The sequence below is a fragment of the Monodelphis domestica genome, chromosome 5 (genome assembly GCF_027887165.1).
Source record: "Monodelphis domestica isolate mMonDom1 chromosome 5, mMonDom1.pri, whole genome shotgun sequence".
In the NCBI taxonomy this organism is placed as follows: domain Eukaryota; kingdom Metazoa; phylum Chordata; class Mammalia; order Didelphimorphia; family Didelphidae; genus Monodelphis; species Monodelphis domestica.
Window position 1 is genome coordinate 211599099 of NC_077231.1, and position 15107 is coordinate 211614205.

The 15107-nt window shown below is 36.3% G+C and overlaps 1 protein-coding gene across 2 annotated transcripts in view; it reads right to left on the reverse strand.

Moving 5' to 3' along the window:
- The window catches only part of DGKI (diacylglycerol kinase iota), a 623490-nt gene that overhangs the window by 340238 nt on the left and 268145 nt on the right, over window positions 1-15107 (reverse strand). For both annotated transcript variants that reach the window (XM_056799742.1, XM_003342025.4), the window contains exons 7-9: window positions 9770-9841; window positions 5743-5859; window positions 12-86 (exon numbers count right to left, since the gene is read on the reverse strand). In XM_056799742.1, coding sequence (XP_056655720.1) covers window positions 12-86; window positions 5743-5859; window positions 9770-9841 — 264 coding nt within the window. The remainder of the gene's footprint in view (window positions 1-11; window positions 87-5742; window positions 5860-9769; window positions 9842-15107) is intronic.

Genomic DNA, 15107 nt, shown 5'->3' on the forward strand with positions numbered 1-15107 from the left:
ACCCCACTTACTTCAGTTCCTTTTTTGCTGGCTTTCCTTTTAAAGCTTGTCCTCTTCTTCTTCCGATTTGAAGCCTTTAATGAATTCTGTAAGAAAGAAAGACATCGCTGGCGTCAGACGTGGGCTCTGTACAGATGTTCCCCCATGCATATTCCTGTGGAGGATGATAAGCAGCACATGCTTTTCAAATGCATGCTCCTCATGCTTTGACATTTCCAAGCCACTGTTCATGGATAAGCCACAGACAGAAACCAGTAGAGTGCTTTGGAGTCAAAGACTTCCCCTGCCACATTGAAAGGCAGGGAAATAGAAACCCCAGATGCTCTCATGGACTCACATGACAACACATGTTATACCTGCCAACCCTCCCAGTACAGGTGGGAGACTCCCATATTCTCTGTGGGGCTCCAGTCTCCCGCCCAACCAAAGTCGTCTCCTGGTATGGAGACATCCTGTGTGAAAAATGTAAAAAAAAAAACATGATAAAAGGTAACATTTTTCATGTTTTTTTTTTTTTTCTAAGACCTGTTTTAGTGGTGGTGATAAAGCGACTCAGTTAGAGGATCCTGGAGCCATGTTGGAAATTTTTGCCTCAATATGGAGAAAATCCTTCTCTTTTTTTTTCTTCACAGAATACAACCAACTAACCTGGCATCTGTAATGGTTTCCTTTTCTATGGCCAAGAAACTCACCTTGAGTTCATAGGCTCAGAGGTTTAGCGCTAGAAGGGACCTTAGAAGGTCATCTAGTCCTATCCCCTCATTTTACAGATGAAGAAACTCAGACCCAGTGAGGTTAAATAGCTCACCCAGGGTCACACAAACAGAACCACTTATTTATTCTAAAAGAACAAGAAGCACTGGATATGATTGCTGTGCCTCCAGAACTGTTTGCTATGAAGCTTATTTAATTCTCCTAAATTTTTGGTTTTTTCCATAGCAACTAGTCTGCACAGGTTCCCTAAGCCTCTTGAAATGTATCTGCACAGAGCCCATCTGCTTTGATTGTTTAAAAATCTATTTGCTTTCTCTCTTTTACTAAGGACCATTTAGACCAACATTCTGTGATCACTTCCACCAAGGGTTTCCTCTGCTCTTAAATTTCCATGTAACAGAATGAAGTTTCAAAGAATCTTTTTCAAAATACAAATTAATTCTCACTGTCAGACTAATTTAGATTGAATTAGTAAAATGTCTATAACTGAAAAACAAACTGTTCAGTCCCCTTAAGAACTATATTACTTATCTCTTTTGTACTCTCACATGGCCTGGAATAACTCATACTTTTATTTCTATCTGAGTTCTGAATTTGACAAATGAAATTTAAAGTGTGATTGACATATTCTTTTAAAGCATGATATAGTTAATATTGTTTAATATATAATCATATGGCTCAAGCTAACGAAGTGTTGTTAAATAGGTTCTGCCTTTTTAAGAAAAATTTATAAATAGTACCTCAGTTCATCTATATGCAAATAGAACTCCTAAAGTATTTAATCATATACTCTTACTTACAATATTTATTTGTTTAAAAATCTTTTCTAAGTTAGTCCAAATTTCAAATCAGCAGTTCTGAATTTATAAACTTTTAATGGATTTGGATCTCCACTTAAAAAAAATTCCAAGAAAAATAAGGTTCTGTTTTCCCCAGGGCTACCCAACTATCCATGAGTCATAAAATTCTTGTTCCAAAGAAACTCTTGCTAGATTCTCAACTGATCTAGAATTTTCTACTTTCAGCAGACTACAGGAGAGTGTCAATGATTCCCTCTGATAATGTTGGCACAATAGTATTTGAGTATATTGCCCTCTGTTGCTCCCCCATTTATCCATCTTGGACTGTGTCCTCTTGGGAAGCCATATCCCCCATATGATCTCCCAAACATCTTCACTGCTGTGCATGTTCCTGAGTGGTATGTGCACAGCACTATGGCTTTCAGGGGTAAACTTTCTGGCTCATTTTTATTCCTCTTATATATTTTTTAAATGGCTTACCATATTTTGTCCTCTTTGTCATGTTTAAAATATGTGTTAAAGATGTTTAACCCACTTAAAAATACTGTCAGAAAAAGGGACTCAAGTTTGAAACATGCTAAATCCTTGAGACTAGCAGAAACAATCCCCATCAACGTAAGCAGCCACATACAAATCACAAGTCCGACACATTGTAGTTACTGAGAGGCAGCACAGGTCAGAAAGACAGACCTTTGGAGTTGGAATCGGGAAAAAGGTAAGTTCAAATCCTGGCTTAGATGCTTAGAAGTTTGTAACCTTAGGCAAGTCACTTAGCCTCTCTAAGTCTAAATTTCTTCACCTGTAAAACGGGGATTATAATACTTGCAATACTTACCTCACAAGGTTGTTGCAGGAAGTACTTTGAAAACCTTTAAGTGCAATGTAAGGGTGAATTATTATTATTTCCTGACTACAGAAAGAATCATCACTAGCAGGGAAACTTTGGAGTAATAACCATCTTCTTTCTCCAGGGTATCAGTTAAATTGGACTGGCAAAAAAAAAAGTGCTAAAGAAGAAAACCAAAAAAAAAACCTTTCTGGAAGCTAAAGAATCAAGATCCAGAAAAGAATCATGGCTAAAGAATTAGGGCAAACAGACAAAGAAAGCTTCATGGACGTTGGGAAACAACAAATGGGAATTGAACTTCATCCTTCTCTGATGGAAAACTCATAGAAGAATATTGGGAAGATGAGTGTTTTTTCCTCAAGGGGGAAAGTGTTTGAGAAATGAAAAAGGGGGTCCCTTTCAGGGCCAACCATACAAAGGGAAACACCAGTAAGGAAGGTAACTGGATGTTTCTATGTGAATTCTGAAAAGTGTCTTCAAACCTCAAAAAGTGATGATAAGAAAGTGATTCACAGAGTAATTCAAAAGTGCCTAGGTTTTCTAATTCTTTAAATCTTGTTTGCAATTTTTTAATTTATACATCTCATACTATTTCATACTGATCATTTAATAGTTTTCTTTAAAAGAACTTCATCTCTACCACTTACCTGACAAGAACTTTATCACTTGGTTCATACTCTACAACAATTGCTGTTAGAGCTATTTGAATTTCAAGTTATCAGGAATTAATAACTATTCTTGAGAGGATATACTTTGGTAATTTGACCCATTTTAATAAAAGATCACATACTCGCTCTTCATTTGCTTCTAAAACTCTGGCTCATTTCTATTCCACCTCCTTGTCAAGAAACTGAGGGAAAGTAAAAATTTTCCCTCATCATTCATTGTTTTTCTACACTGCCTTTCCAAAGCACTAATCCCATTTTACCCAACTCTTCTTTTAATGGGCATTAGCATCATCCTTCCCATATTCATGCCTATCTAAACCTCACAACCTAAATATAATATACACCATTGCTAAAGACTATAGAGACACTGCCACCATTCTACAGAGCTCAGAATTCTATACTTTAATATGTTCCCTGAGAGTAGGTAAATCAACTCTGCTCTCTGTGATAGTATATCCAATACAACAGTACAGCATTATAAGCCTGACTCTTACGATCAAACAATTTAAAAACTCTTGACAATTGGCATACCCATGTACTTTTATGTTTAGGACAAAGAAAGGAAATGTGCTTTAGTGGATAGAGAGTTGACTAGGATATTGAGAACGCCTGAGTTCCAGGCCAAGGTCTGACATTCTGATTGTGTGACAAACCCTCACTTCCATAGGCAAATCTCTACAACTAAAAATTATAGGTGCCAGCCCACACTGGTAGAGGCAATTTCTTCCCCTAGAATTCCTTATAACAATGAAATTACAAGTCCATTCTCTATTCCCTACCCTTACAGTGACAAAGCAAGGCAGTTCAACTTATCAATCATAAATGAATCTGGTCCAAAATATAGGGAGCAGGGGAGTGTGTCAAAATAAGAAGTATGTCATTTCTTGGTATTTGTTTCACAGCAACTTTATTGTGATCTAATGATTCTCATATAGTCACCACCTTTTATTAATGCTTAGCCAAAATCCAACAAATAACATTAGGTTTTTCCTACTTCAGTGCAATTAGAGGAGCCATAAGATGGGAAGAACACTGGCTATGGAGTCAAAGTACCTGAGTTTAAATACTTCCTTAGATACAAACAATCTGTACAACTTTGGGCAAGTCCTTCAACCTCTCTTAACCATAGTGTTATCATCTGGGAGATTTTACGGTTGGAGGCTATAAGGCCTATGAAGTTCCTTCCAACACTAAATCTAGGAACTCCTTCAATGTTACTGCCTATCTTTTCTTTCTGGAAGAGTTTGATATCACTTTTGACATAAAGTAAGATCTCAATTTTACAGCAAAACTTCATTTGTGTTTCTTCCCTCTGAAGTAGGTCTCTTCTTCTGAGCTTCTCTATAGATCAAGTATCCCACCCTAAGCTAAAAAAAGTATCTTCTCTTTTTTGAGTTGTTCATTTTATCTCATAAATCTATGCAGATATTACTATACCTCTGTTTATTTTAGGTAAATACTTCAATATAAAGCTGAAAGCCATGCATCAAAAATCAAGGGTCAACCAATATCTAAGGTTCTAAGAAAGAAATTCACCTTTGAAGTGGAACAGTCAGTCCAATGCCAACCCCCTGCACAGAGAGAGAGAGAGGGAGGGGGGGGGACAGACAGAGAGACAGACAAACAGACAGAGAGATGGATGGACAGACAGATAGATAGATAGATAGATAGATAGATAGATAGATAGATAGATAGATAGATAAGTAGGTATGCAGGTAGGTAGGTAGGTAGATGGATAGACTGACTGATTTTCTGTTCCATTGGAGCACAAGGGTACTTTATGTGATGATGTGATCGTTGGCTATAGTCTCTGTGATCTGTATCTAAAGGTTTAAGTTAAATAACTGAAACCTTATTTAAAATCACTGTTAATGAATACTGATTCTCTTATCCTCATCATAGTTTTCTGTCAAAGGTATATGACAAAATTATTTTTTCCAAGGTACAATTGACTCTCTATTCCTTCTAGGGTAAAAGATCAGTTCTTCAGATTGGCATTACATATTCTAGCTCCAGTCAGACTTTCTAGGTTTTTCTTTTATAACTCATGGTATTGCTTTAGAAGTTTTCCCACAACAGTTCATTCCTTACAACCCAAAATCCAATGGGGATATGCTTTGAAAATGATATTGTTTTGGAAATATTCAAGTCATTCTGACCATCAATATAATTTTCCTCTATGTAGACTACATATTGAGAAGCAACAAATTCAAATCTATCTATCTATCCCTCTGGACATGGAAGGAAGCTCAGAAGTAGAGATCACCTTAACTATTCAGTGGTACCAGAATACCATACCCTTACTCTTACTCCGTAACAACACTTAAGAGTTGAGAACAAAGGATATTATACAGCTATATCAACACCCATAGCTTCTGACTTGCTATGCCCATCACTGGCTCTCCAGAGAGACCCAGGACTAAATCCCACCCACCCAGAAAGGGCATAGCCAGTATATAAAGAGGAAAGAGATTCCCTCAATTTGAGTTCTTGATTTCATTAGAATGGGGATATTTTTCCCATGACAGAGTCCTCCAGAGCATCATGAAAAGGGAGTGGAATTGGTCATGGAAACCAAGCATGGGGGTACGTGGATACATAAGCATGGACTATCTGAACCCAGAGGCTAGTTGAGAGAAGCAGCAAAAAGCAGCAGTTATTATGCTCTGAGTTAGCCTGAAAGCATTCATACTAATAGTGAGTAGGCAGTTACCTGAGGTTTCTTCACCTTAATGATCCAGGTAGGTGGGACAATGACAGCAGCATGAGCCCCCAGGGAACATGGCTCCTCAATGTGGTGCATCATGAAGCAGGTAACCTTGTTGTGAAACTGGAGAAAGAAAAAAGAGTCACAAATGGCATGAGAACAGATGTACAGGAGAGGACATATATGAGTATGACTACTGTTTAAGCAAATCACCTTGCTGAAGCATAGGTTATCAACCTTGGGATCATGGATCCAGAGTATATCTGAAGAGGCTTTAGGGGGTCTGTGAAGTATTTTATAAAATATTTTGATAGCTGCATTTTAATTTAATTTATTTCCTTTGAAATCCTATTCATGAGGCTAATAGGTGGTAGAATACATTGATTACTGGACCTGGAATCAGCAAGTTATCATTATTGTTTAATCATTTTCATCATGTCTAGCTCTTCATGATTCCATTTGGTTGTTTTGGGGTTCTTTCTAGCAGAGATACTGCAGTAGTTTGCTATTTCCTTCTCTAGCTCATTTTAAAGTTGAGGAAATTGAGGCAAAGAGGGTCAAGAGACTTGTCCAAGCCCATACAGCTAGGAAGTACCTGTGGCTGGATTTGAACCAGGAAAAAACCTAGTCAGAAGCCATGAATACAAATTTGTCCTTTGACACTAACTACTTTTAACTTTAGTCTGCCTCAGTGTTCACATTTGTAAGTGGGGAGAATAATAGTATCTGTATTCAGGATTGTTGTGAGGATCAAATGAGATTAGATTTGTAAAGCATTTTGCAAAGTTTAAAGCACTATATGTGCCAGTTATGTATTCAAGGACATTATTCTGAGAAGAGGTTCAAAGGCCTTATCAAACTCTTAAAGGGCCTCATTATATAAGAAAGCTGAAGAGCCCCTGGATTAGGGGAACTAGGGGCCTAAGGGATCAATTTAGAAGTCACAGTCAGAGGGGGTGCAGCAATCCAGTAATATTGGAATTTGTGCTATGTCAACCAGAGAGTTTTAAATTAAGTTATCAAGAATTGGCTGACTGGCTAATTATCCAAGATTCCATGATAAAAGATCATCCTGGGATAGAAATTTAATTGTTATAAGACTTACAGCTTAAAGAAAATTTAGAGATCTATCATAATTTCAGAATTATAGATTTAGAGGCATAAGAGACTTTAGTGGTCTCATAGTCTAATCCAGTGATGGTGAACCTTTTAGAGACAGTGCCCAAACTGCAACCTTCACTCAATATGTGAGCCCCCATTCCTTACCCAGGATAAGAGAGGGAGGAAGTGCTCCCATTGGGCTGCTGGGTAAGTGAAGTGAGAAATGTCCTCAGGAGCATGTGGAGAGGAGGAAGGGAGCAGACCTCTCCAGTATGTGTATCATAGGTTTGCCAACACAGAAACCTTTCCTTGTACAGATAAAGAAATCAAAACCCAGAGAAGTAAGGTGATTTGCTCAGTTACTCAGACACCAAGAAATAGATCTTAGACTTAAAGTCAAGTTGTCTAGAAACTCTAGAAACAAGTTTTCATTCCACTACATCAGAGGGGTCCAACTTGTTGCCATAAATGCCAGCTTGGACCAGATTAAAATGGAGTTCAGAAATATTTGACAGAGTAAATAAAAATATAATGCAATAGTGATTTTCTAAAGCAAAGTACAATGTATATATATCTACATCAAATTCCTGTTCTCACAGAGTGGGGAGGGGCAGGAAGAGAGAGAATTTACAACTCAAAATTTTAAAAATTGAATGCTGAAAATTATTTTTCATGTAATTGGAAAAATAAAATATTTTAATTAATGAATCCATAAATAATTCAATGTGTAGCCCATAGGGATATATTTCTACTTAAATTTGAGACTATAGCACACTATCTCTTTGGAGATTTTTAAGGGATCTTACAACTCTAATACATTATTATTTTTGGCCACTAAAGCAGTGAAATGAATAGAGTACTAGACTTAAATTCAAAAAGTACTTAAAGGACTTCCTAGATATGTAACCCTGCACAATAATTTAATCTAGTCAGTTGCTTTATCTGTAAAATGGGTATAATAAAAGTATCATTCTCAAAGACTATTGTGAGAATCAAATGAAAAAATGTGTCAAGCACTTTGCAGAACTTAAAGCACCATAAGTGCTAGGTGGAGCCAGCAGCAGAAGCAATAGCAGTAGCAATAGCAAAAACAATAGCAAGAAGAAGAAGAGAAGTAGCAATAGAAGTGGTAGTAGCAGCAGCAGTAGTATAGCAGTAGCAGTAAGAGTATATACTAGGAGACTATCCAGTACTGAATTCACTATGTATATGTTGCCTATTCAGTTAAACTATCTTATTTTTCTAAGGTTATTTAGATGTCTAAAATTACCCATTTTAGGGATGGGAAAAGTCTAGAGTCTAGAAAAGGAACTAGAGTCAAAGCAAGTGAACTCTTCAAGATGCCTCCCCTTTCCAGATATACAGAAATCTTGCCCAAGCAGAGCCTGAAATCTATGGGTCAGAAAAGTACAAAATGGCACAGGTCCCTCTCCCCAAAGAGCTGTTCATTAACCAGGAAAGAGAATGTGAACAGCCTTCTTGCCTTCTCTTTGCTAGAAGGCCTTTAATTTGAACTTTTAGTGTTGAAATAATGATGCTCTACAGGCATAGTACTTGGCATTTCTAAAGCACTTTGAACTTTCAAATGGAAGGAAGGAATCTTGCTTTGAATGATTATAAAATAGACTAGAGAGAGAAGACCTAGTATCTATGTCCACTGCTGCCACTGATTCATTGTATAATCTTCCAGGGAAGTCACACAATCTTCCTCTCAATGTGTATCACCATAAAATGGGATGATCCTTTAGAGTTTGGTACAAGTGAACTCCACTTTGCAGAGAAATTTACATTTTCATATATTTACATAGATTTAGAGTTAGAAGAGACCTAAGAAGTCATATAGCCAAACCGCCTTCATATTACAAGTGAGGAAAGTGAAACACAGGCTCATGGAGGTAGTAAGTAGAAAGTCTGATTCAAATCTGGATCCACTGATTCCAAATTCAGTGCCCTTCCAATTTAATCCTATTTAACATAATAATAGTGGAATAGAATGAGTAAGACCTAGATTCAAATCCCATCTCTTATACTTAATAGCTTTGAGATTTTGAACAAATCATTTTAAGTTTTTTAATTCAATTTTCTCTGTAAAATAAGGTGATTGACCTCTATAGGCTCTAAGATCTATTCCAGTTATGATCCTATATGATAATTTCAGAGGCTTTGTCTGGGTCACATTCATTTATTCAGTAAACATCTATTGGTCATTAGTTGAACTACCTTTATATAAAATGACTACATGACTTTTAAGGTCCCTTCCAGCTTTAGACTACTGATGTTGAAAGTTACAATGATTAGGGTATGATTAAATATCTGACATATTTAATGGATGGTGGCTGTTTGATATTTAACATGCAATATTGTCTTCTAGTTGTTTAATAAACTAGTTAGCCCAGCTGGTCAGACCCTGTGGATCCTAATGACAGATCCTGGACATGATCCTCATGAGTAAATTACAATAAGTGTCAAATTCAGGTGTTTAATAAATGTTATGGGAATTAATAAATACAGGAGAAGGAAAAAAAAAGAAACCCTTCCACCCCATCAAAAAGTGCCTAAAGCCAAAGAAAATGAGCATTAATGGTGAGAGAACAATATGATACATAATATATTGTCCCTGGTACAACATGGGAGGAGTACTCAAAAGCTATTTAAATGGTTACATGTCAATAAAGGAGAAACAGGAAGGATTAATAACTAGGTTGGCCCTTGGAAGCAATGTTTATCTTCAGTGAACTGGAGCTGGAACACAAGCATAGCATGGTATAGTGTAAAGAGCATGGAAATACTTGAATACTTGGGTTCCAATCCTACCAGAGCAACTTTAAGTCTGTCACTTAATCCCTCTGTGCCTGTTTCCTCATCTGTAATATGAAATCAATCTACTAAATGCTGTCAGTTCCTCCCCTCCCCTTGAGTCCCTGGCACTTACCGCCTGCTTACACCAAGAACAGCTGATGGCCACAATCTCTTTACTATGAAAGGAGAATTTCTGCTGGAATCCCTAGGAATTCAGAAGGAAAAAGATATTTCTGTAAACGGAATTTTTCCCCTTACTTTTGTACAACTCATTCATTTATTCAGTTAGCATCTATTAGTCATTAGTTGTATGCTAATTTTTGGGAATACAAAGACATAAATGGCATAATCTCTGTCCTCTGAAAGCTTATATTCTGTGTACACACATAAATCAATGCAAAATATATGCAATTTAAGTGCAAAATAAGTGGGGTATGGGGTGTAGGACTAATAATGCTGACAGGTAATGCACCAGATAAGAGCATTAGGCTAGAGTCAAGGAGACCTGGGTTCAAATACAGCTTAAAATATTACTACTTGGGTGACCATGGTCAAGTATTTTACCTTCTGTTTCCCTCAATTTCCTTCCAATGGTATAATGCCAATAATAATGGTACCCACCTCAGAGAATTATTGAAAATAATCAAATGAGATATTTGTAAAGTACTTAGTTCATTGTCTGGTATATAGTAGGAGCTATATAAAATGCTCATTCCCTTGTCCTTAAAAATTGGGTGAGGGGGGGCAGCTGGGTAGCTCAGTGGATTGAGAGCCAGGCCTAGAGACGGGAGGTCCTAGGTTCATATCTGGCTTCAGTCACTTCCTAGCTGTGTGACCCTGGGCAAGTCACTTGACCCCCATTGTCTAGCCCTTACCACTCTTCTGCCTTGGAGCCAATACACAGTATTGACTCCAAGATGGAAGGTAAGGGTTTTAAAAAAAAAATTGGGTGAAGGAACAGAAATGACTTCATGCAGGAGGTAGCAGTTGAGCTGAGCCCAGAAGGAAACAAGAACTATAATGTTACAATTAACCATGTGTCTAAACCAGTATGGACTAAGGATCATGTCATTGTTCAGTTGTTTTTCAGTCATTTACAATTCTTTGGGATTTTCTAGGCAACAATCCTGGAATGGTTTGCCATTTCCTTCTCCAGCTTATATTATAGATGAAGCAACTAAGGTAAACAGTGTTAAGTGACTTACTCAGGATCACACAGTAAGCATCTAAGGCCAGATTTGAACTCAAGATCAGTCCTCCTGACTCCAGATCAGCACTCTCTCCACTGTGCCACTAAGTTGCTCCTAAGGATCATGTACTACACTACATATTAAATTATCCACTGTGCCCTCTTTTAGGAAATTAGTCAATGGTCACTGTATTTTTTTATTTTATCATATATGTCTATATATAATATATTAATAATACATATATTTGTTATATTCAAATGTTTCCACTGAATGGAGTAGTAGAAGGGTGGTTGATAACCAAACCATTAACAATTCTTCAAATCCTTATCACTAGGGTATATTTTTCAACTAAATCAGATTCCTTGGTATTGATTCTGGAGAACTTTATCATGTAAATGAATGTTAGCATTGTAGTTGTGGAGCTTCTAATAAGCCACATATTAATAATTTTCCCTATAACCTCAGTAATGTCTGAAGTCCCAGAGACAGAAAAATGGAATAGCTTGACTGGGAATTCCTGGAAAGTCAAATTTGGAACTATCCCTAAAAAGAGTTATAAAACTGTAAAGCCTTTGATATAGTACTACTAGGTCTGTTATACCAAAGGTATCAAAGAAAAGGATCTATTTATACAAAAATATTCATAGCATCTCCTTTTATGGGAGCAAAGAATTGGATACCAAGGTAATGTCCATCAATTGGAGAATGGCTGATTAAGCTGTGGTATATGATTATGATGGAATATTATTGTGCTTTAAGAAAGGATGAGCAGGATGGTTTCAGAAAAACCTGGAAAAACTTATGTGACTGGTGTAAAATAAAGTGAGCAGAACCTGGAGAACATTGTAAACAGTTACATGGATATTATAAAGAGGATCAACTGTGAAAAACTTAGCTACATGGATCAAGACACTTCCAAAGGTCCCATGATGAAAAATGCTCTCTACCTCCAAAGACAGAACTGATAACTCTGAATGCAAATGGAACATATTTTTAACATACTTTATTTTTCTTCTTTTTTGTCTGTGTTTTCATTTGCAACATGGGTAACATGCAAATAGTTTTTATGACTTCACATGTATAATCAATATCTAATTGCTTGTCTTCTCAAAGGGGGGGGGGTAAAAGGAGGGAGAAAGAGAAATCAGAACTCATGATTTTTAAAAATGAACGTCAAAATTGTCTTTATATGTAATTGAGAAGTACTTAAAATATTTTTTTAAAGAAGGTAGACTAAGCCTAAGTACTGAGAAGATTGTGTGGCTCTGATATGAATTCTGAACTGAATTCAGGTTCACTAAAACCACGACTTATGAACCTTCTACTTATGAAGCATTTAAACAAGGCATTAAATACAAATTTTTAAAAAACAAAGTATCCTGAAGGGTTTTATATTCTAATTGGAGAATAGAGAATGTAAAGAGGTAAAAAAGGATATGTAAGATAATTGGAGGAAGAGGAGGAGAACACAAACTATAGGAATCAGGAAAGACTTTAAGTAAGAAGTAGAACCTAAATTTAGCCTTGAAGAAGTCCAGATATTCTAACAAACACAGTTGAGAGTGAGTGAATTCTAGGCATAGATGACAGCCTGTGTGTGAAAGCAAAGAGATAGGAAATGGAATGGTTAATTTCAGAGAACTCTAGACTGTAGGCCAATTTGAAGAATTTGTAAAGCAGAAACACATAATGTGAAATTAGTCTAGAAAGGTGGGTGGGAGCCAGACTGTGGGAGACTTTAAATACCAGACTGATGATGAGTTTACATTTAATTCTATAGGTAATAAAGAAGCATTGAGTATTTTTAGCAAACGAGTCATATAGTCAGATCTGTGTATTATAAATATTAATTTGACAGCTATGTGAAAGAGAAGAATTGAAAAGAAGAGAGACTAAAATCAGGGAGATGGCTATTAAGACTATATAAAATAATCCAGGTGAGATGATAAAAGAACTGAACTATAGCAGTGAGCATGTGAATGGAGAGAGTAGAAAGGAAATATTTCATAAAGGTAAAGTTCACAAAACTTGAAAATTGATTCACCTGGTAGGGAGATGTGGAGGAAAAAGAAGTATCAAGATTAACTCTTGGGTTGTGAACTAACCTAGGTGACTATAAACCAAGAAATGGCCTTGACATAAATAGATAGGAAGTGGAGAAAGGGTAGGTTTAGTTAAGGCTTAATCAATAAAAATGTATTAGATGCCTACTAGTGATATAAAAACAGCCCAAAGACAGTCTCTGCCTTCAAAGAACTCACAATCTAATGGGAAAGACAATAAATATACACAAATGAGTTAGTAAATAGGAAATAAAGAGGGAAGGAACTAGAATTAAGTGGGATTAGGAAAATAATCTTTTAAGAGACAGAATTTTAGTTGGTACTTAAAGGAAGCCAGGGAATCTAGTTGGTGGAGTTAGAGAGGGAGAATATTCCAGATATGTAGAACAACCAAAGAAAATGCTCCAATCTGAGAAATGGAATATCTTGCTGGTGGAACAAAGAGAATATTGGATTCCATTTTGCCTTTTTTGAATTTGAAATGGGACATCAAGATGGATTTGCTGAACAATAATTTGGCAATACAACACAGGGAAAGAGAATAGAGATCACCTAGGATATGGGAAAGAGCCATATAGAATATAGTATTGGGGTTTGGGAGGGGGGGAAGCTAAATAAAGAGAAAAGATAACAGCATCAAGTAAAGGATTCTTACAGGTGAGAGAGACATAGATATGTTTGTAGGCAGCAGGATTAAATTCCTCAAATGCAGTGACTAAAATTGACATTATATATTAAGAATTAATTATAATTAAGAATTAATTACTCACAATTATATAGGATGTTAAGGTTTATGAAACATTTGCTAAAAATAATCCAGAGACTTGGGCAGTCATTAATATCTCTATTCTATGAACATAGAACCTAAGGTCCTAAACAGTTATTGATTTGGTCAAAATCATAGAGCTAGTGAGTGAGCTAGAACACTAAATAAGATCTTCAAGTTCTAACCAATTCTCTTACACCATATCATACTTCCTCCTCCATAAAGGTGATAGGTTAGCACCAGCAATCATTATAAAAGCAAACACAAATCACCAGCCAATTACCAACAAGAAGTCTTTTTTTTTCCCTCCCTTAAAAACAATTATATAAACACTAGAAAAAGGAAGCAAAACGAAATAGCAAACACAATGGAAAAACACTAGACCTCTAGTCAGAGGATGCAGGTTTGAATCCATCTCTGCAATTTAATAACTTGGGCAACTCCTTCAACTTTTCTGAATTTGTAATCATCTTTTTCATTCACTTCATCCTAATCATCATCATAATCAATAATTCATGTTTTAAAGTCCATTTAGCTTTATGAAGCACTTTACATATGCTATCTGATTTGATTCTCATACCAACCCTAAGAAGTATTATTATTATCTCCATATTATAGATAAAGAAGAGAAGACTTTGAAGAGGTAATAAGGGTCTGAGGCAAAATTCAGACTTTTGTTTTCTTGATTCCAGGTCCAACATTCTATCCATTATGATGTACTACCTCTCATCTTCAAAATGGATAAGTTGGACTAGGTCTCTTCTATGATTATGTCAGTGGGAGGGGGAGAAGGGGCACTGTGTGCCATGTTTATTCTGAAAATGTGATGAATATCTGAGTCATGTATTTTCAGGTCTGTGCTTCGTGGGATTCCAGCCTAGTGGAGTCACAAGCAAGGCTGGTTTTGGTGTCACTGTCTAACATGTTAACATAAACAGAGTCGTATCACAGTCTCTATAAGTGTGGTTCTCACATACCACCTGCTGTAGAGGAATTATCTTGGCTAGGATCTCAGTGCTGTAAAGAGATCCAGATTCTTAATTACTCAATTTTAAGAGTCTGTCTAAAAAAAAATCTGCCACTGTGGGTGGTGGCAGATGCCATGGCTGTTTGAACACTGAATATTCAATTGTTAAGGAAGATTTAATTATGCACTATAAAATCAAATTTTAAAAATATGAACATGGGGAAAAGTTTAAAATTAGATGACTTGGGCACTACAAATACCAATATCCTTCTGAAATAGGGGAGAAAAGGAGGGATAGAGAATAAAGGTCTCTCTCAGACTACTACAGTATTGAAAATAATTTTTTAAATCACCATATGGAATTTATTTGAGTTCTTTTGACTGTCTCTATTCTTTCAACAACCTGAAATATGTGGCCAATAATATCATATAATAGTGTAGAAAATGAATAGATTCCAATGACATTGCTTACTTTCCTCAAGAAA